We start from the raw sequence: 5,000 nt of genomic DNA, 5'->3' as shown, positions 1-5,000 counted from the left end.
AATCCTTATCACCAGAGCAAGACGAAGGCAAATCTCACCTATGGGGAAGAAAGGGAGATAGCGAATGTCCGAAGTCAGGTTCTTAATTTCGCCGTAGACATTGCACATCGTCAGCCACTGGAAATCGCTTGCGTCATTTTTGCAGCTGTTGCAAGGGACACGAAGAGTGTGAGAAGGGAGGGGGAAGGGATAAGTTGCGAGGGTAAGGTTGATATAAAGATGATGATAAAGAAAGGTGGTTGTAATGGTTAGGATGATTACGATGAAAGTGGTAGTTGCAATGAGAAGGTTAGGATAAGGTTAGGGTAAATAAGAGAGAACATGCGGTTGCAATGATAAAGTTAGGATAATTACGATACAAATTGTAGCTGCGATGTTAAGATTAGGGTGAATAAGTTAGAATACGTGGTTGCAATGATAAGGTGAAGATAGATATGAAAATTGAAAAGATAGTTGCAATGATAAGGCTAGACTAATTAAGATAGAAAAGGTAATTGCAAGCTTCAGGTCATCAAAAGGTGTACTTTGATACGAATCTAATATCTTGACAAAAATACGATATTTATTCCTATAATGTATCTGAATTCCAACAACACAACTGTAACGGCAATACTTAAACCAACGGCCATGACACGACCACGAGCAAAATAACAACAACAATTAATGAACATGACATAAACACATAACACACCACACTCCCAATCACAACAAAACAACACGCAACCCAGACTACCCGAAACAATCTCAAGAGAACCTCACCCAAACGCAACAACGTAGTCACCGGGTTGGTCGAAGGAGCGGTTCGTAGAGTCAAAAAACCCGTCTGTGCAGAAGGTGGTTCCTGGCTCGCCGCCGCACAGGAAGGGATATACCCCGTCGGTGTCGTTGTAGCCGTAGATGTACCTGAGGAGAGGGCGTTGTTTATTGAGGGAGAGGGAGAGGGAGAAGGTGAGGGTGAAGGCGAGGGTGAGGGTGAGGGTGAGGGTGAGGGTGAGGGTGAGGGAGAGGGAGTGGGAGTGGGAGTGGGAAAGGAAGTGGGAGAGGGAGTGGGAGTGGGTGAGGGAGAGGGCGTTGTTTATTGAGGGGTACGTGGAGAGTAGGAGAGTTAGGTGAGGGAGAGGGAGAGGGAGAAGGAGAGGGAGAGGGAGAGGAAATGGGAGTGGGAGTGGGAGTGGGAGTGGGAGAGAGAGAGAGAGAGAGCGAGATAGATAGATAAATATATATATATATATATATATATATATATATATATATATATATATAGATAGATAGATAGATAGAGAGGGAGAGGGAAAGGGAAAGGGAGAGGGTGAGGGAGAGGGAGTGAGAGAGGGAGAGGGAAAGGTAGTGGGAGTGAGAGAGGAAGAGAGAGAGAGAGAGCGAAATAGGTAGATAGATAGATAGAGAGGGAGAGGGAGAGAGATATAGAGGGAGAGGGAGAGGGAAAGGGAGTGGGAGTGGGAGAGGGAGAGGGAGAAGGACAGGGGAAAGAAAGAGAGAGAGAGAGAGAGAGAGAGAGAGAGAGAGAGAGAGAGAGAGAGAGAGAGAGAGAGAGAGAGAGAAGACGACAGCGACATCATAAAATCCTTCCACCGACCTGAAACAGTTAGAATATATCCACTAAACACCGGAAAAACACAACTAAGCACGCATAATATTAAACAACATAAAACAGCATACCGTACCCATCATTCATGTCAATGTAATAAGTAGCATTTGTGGGCATCTGAATAGCTGCAGGATGACTGATGTTAAACTCAACGTCACCTGCAAAAAAGAGGCAATAAAACTGAGTAAAATAAGATTTATTTGTGGAAAAAAAATCCAACTTATGATAGAAAACAAGCTATTAACATATGGATATTCAAATCGCAAAATGGATCCTATTGTCAAAGAATTAGATATTTCACAAATATGAATGAATGGGAATCTTTGATAAAAGCTGATTTTATGTAGACAAGATATGAATGAACAATAAATAACTTCATGATTCAAGTGATGCAATGGAGAGGGAAAGAGGGAGGGAGATGGAGAGGGAGAGAGAGAGAGAGGGAGAGGGAGAGGGAGAGGGAGAGGGAGAGGGAAAGGGAGAGGAAGAGAGAGAGAGAGAGAGAGAGAGAGAGAGAGAGAGAGAGAGAGAGAGAGGGAGAGGGAGAGGGAGAGGGAGAGGGAGAGGGAGAGGGAGAGGGAAAGGGAAAGGGAGAGAGAGAGAGAGAGAGAGAGAGAGAGAGAGAGAGAGAGAGAGAGAGAGAGAGAGAGAGAGAGAGAGAGAGAGAGAGAGAGAGAGAGAGAGAGAGGGAGGGAGAGGAAGAGAGTGAATTCTCACATAAAAGAGGAATGAGGACAAAACCCCACCGGGAATAGGCCAGAGGACAGGCGCCGTGTGCGTGAAACTCCACTGCGTTATGTCACAGCGGTACTGGCAGTTGAGTGTGTGGTTGAAGATCCATTCCTCGGGAGGGAAGGGGTCGTTCGTGGTGTGCAGGTTGAACACTTTGATGACTGTGTCGTACGAGTTGACTGTGTCATAGAAGTGGACTTCTGTGATGTTGTAGTTCGCCACGTCTGGGGGGAAGGACGGGAGAAGTGTTATCATCATTTTGACTATCGTTATCTGCATCATCATTAGAGTTGATATTATTAATAATCTTTATTATTATGATTAGTATTATTTCTACTATAATTATCAACATTATTGTTATTATTATCATTATTATCAGTCATTATCATTATCATTCTTATCATCAGCAGCGACTTCATGTCTAGCATTAGTAATGAATTACTAATGTATTACCATTACTATCTCTTTCATCAATCTTATCAAATTTTATATCATCATTATTATTAATCTTCCCAGCATTATTACTCATACCGTTAAAATCCTCTTCATTTTGCTATACAATATGTGCAAAATATGTAAGTCCCTATTTGCGTGTAGATACATATAGGCCAACATAAACATGCAAGAGCAGTGAGTTCTAGCGAAGCAAAGACTTACTCTGATAGTGCTTCCAGGTAATGTTGCCATCGCCCCAGTCGAACATGACAAGGATATCGGAGCCTTTCACTACCGGAATGGTCACGTTGGTGTAGTTCCGGTACGTGACATGGGGCGGCGTAAACACAGGTCTGAATGGACGCCCCAGTTGTATAGGGATCTGGCGTCAAAAAAAACAAACAAACAAAAAAAGGTTATTCACTGAGGAGAGCGAGGCAAGAGAGAAAGGACTTGAGAGTAGGAGTATGTAAGCTCATGACTAATGAATTCGTTTCCCTCACCTGCACAGGTACGAGAGAGGAGTTGGTGACGCTGCCGATGTCGTTCGAGGTAGTGAGAGAGAAGGAGAAGTTGCCGATCACGTCGTAGCGCTGTTGAATGCTGAAGGAAACGGGTCGTGTGACGAAGACGCTTGCATAGTGACGCACTCCCAGTGCCTCCCCATCGGCCGTCACGAGGATGTTGCTCGCTGCCGCCCAGCCCAAGTCTGACTCTACGAAGGACAGACTTCGATAGAATGGCAGATCAGTTCAATTTCGGTACTTCCGGAAATAATTGAAATAGCGCGGGAACAAACTTGGCATAGGGAATAAAAAGTTTCTTGATAAACCAGCCTAATCACCTCTTGACGTGAAGGATAAGCTATTATAGCCTCCTCGTAAATAAATGCGAAGTTAATACGAATATCTTAACACCTCTTATTTGTCTCCACAAACCTTTCACTCTTCACCCTACCTTCCGAAATGGTCGCATATCGGTGGGCCACTTCGGCCGACACCGGGGCGAAACCAAGGACATCCCCCTCCTGCAGAGGCGGCCACATGTGAACAGCTTGATCTAGGAGGAAGAGGTTATGTCCCGCCGTTGCCGTGTGCACTACGCCGAAGATCTTCTCGTAGACGTCTGGTAAAACGGCGTCGGATTTCCTGCAAGGGCTCTGAAAGAGGAAGCCATAAATGTAAAAAATAATTTAGCATTGCTGGTGAAAATCAAAAGGAATGAAATACAAGACTAGATATAAACACACGTAAACATTCAAGAACCACCGGAAAACTCTTGAATACACAGACATCACACACTTACGGGACTGAGGACGGTCTGAGGAACACAAGTCTCGCCATGGAAGCAGAAGGCAGAGGGCGCAGGGCAAGAGAAGCTCGAGTTTCCTGCAGAGGCACAAGAATCGTCGCAACGTGATGTCGCGGGACAATAAGCGCCTAAAGAGCAGGTTGGCCGCATGATCTGCAAATTACATAATGAGTGAGAGGACAGTCGTTTGTATTTTGAAGTGATTCTACTGACGTGTTTTTTCTCGAGTGTATTGATTGCTTATCTTATCTGAGAACATTAATCAGTTAACTATTCTGACACCATATAATCCACATGACCTTTATTCTAAAAAAAAAGGGATATGAAGAAAAGAGCGTTGATCTACCATGAATTCAATATCTCCAGCAGTAGCCGCGTAAACACTGAACCCAAGAAGAACAGCATCGGTAGCAAGCCGCACTTCAGGCATCACCACGGCACCGAGAGGAGGGCCCGTTGCTGTGTTGAAAGGTGCAGCGGTCGTAGCTGCGACGGGGTTAGAGACAGCATTTGATCAGTAATGTCAAAGGAAAAGATAAACATAAGCAAGATAAGCAAGGAAGCAAAATTCATGTATGCATATAGTTTCAAATGACTCCCACGTATCGATCCTAATACAAAAAAAATAATAATAATAAAAATAAAAAAAAATAAAAAAAAATGATAATATTAACATTAATAATAGACAAACTCACTGTTTTCGTCAGGCGTTGAGACGGGCATGCTAATCGCTACAAGCATCGCTCCATAATTCATCATGCCTTCTACAACCGCCTGGGGAAGTGGTCCTCCTACTTCATCTAACACAGGAGCTGTACACGGCAGGGATAATAATAAGATGATATAATGCAAAACAAATCAATCAAATCAATAAATCAATACACTCATAACTATTAAACACAGTAAATGATTT

General features: G+C 43.7%; 1 protein-coding gene across 1 annotated transcript in view; it reads right to left on the bottom strand.

The window, feature by feature from the left end:
• LOC122265455 (uncharacterized) overlaps positions 1-5,000 on the bottom strand; it is a 40,650-nt gene that overhangs the window by 33,575 nt on the left and 2,075 nt on the right. Inside the window, 10 exon segments of the mRNA XM_086541939.1 lie at positions 39-145; positions 760-903; positions 1,686-1,767; positions 2,356-2,565; positions 2,999-3,158; positions 3,280-3,491; positions 3,734-3,935; positions 4,082-4,240; positions 4,434-4,573; positions 4,783-4,899. Of these exon segments, the coding sequence (XP_086398065.1) occupies positions 39-145; positions 760-903; positions 1,686-1,767; positions 2,356-2,565; positions 2,999-3,158; positions 3,280-3,491; positions 3,734-3,935; positions 4,082-4,240; positions 4,434-4,573; positions 4,783-4,899 (1,533 nt within the window).

This window comes from Penaeus japonicus, unplaced genomic scaffold, assembly GCF_977035675.1.
Source record: "Penaeus japonicus unplaced genomic scaffold, GWHDUDI00000001_assembly GWHDUDI00000011, whole genome shotgun sequence".
NCBI lineage: Eukaryota > Metazoa > Arthropoda > Malacostraca > Decapoda > Penaeidae > Penaeus > Penaeus japonicus.
Note: the sequence above shows the minus strand (reverse complement) of the source record. Positions and strands in the feature narration are given on the sequence as shown.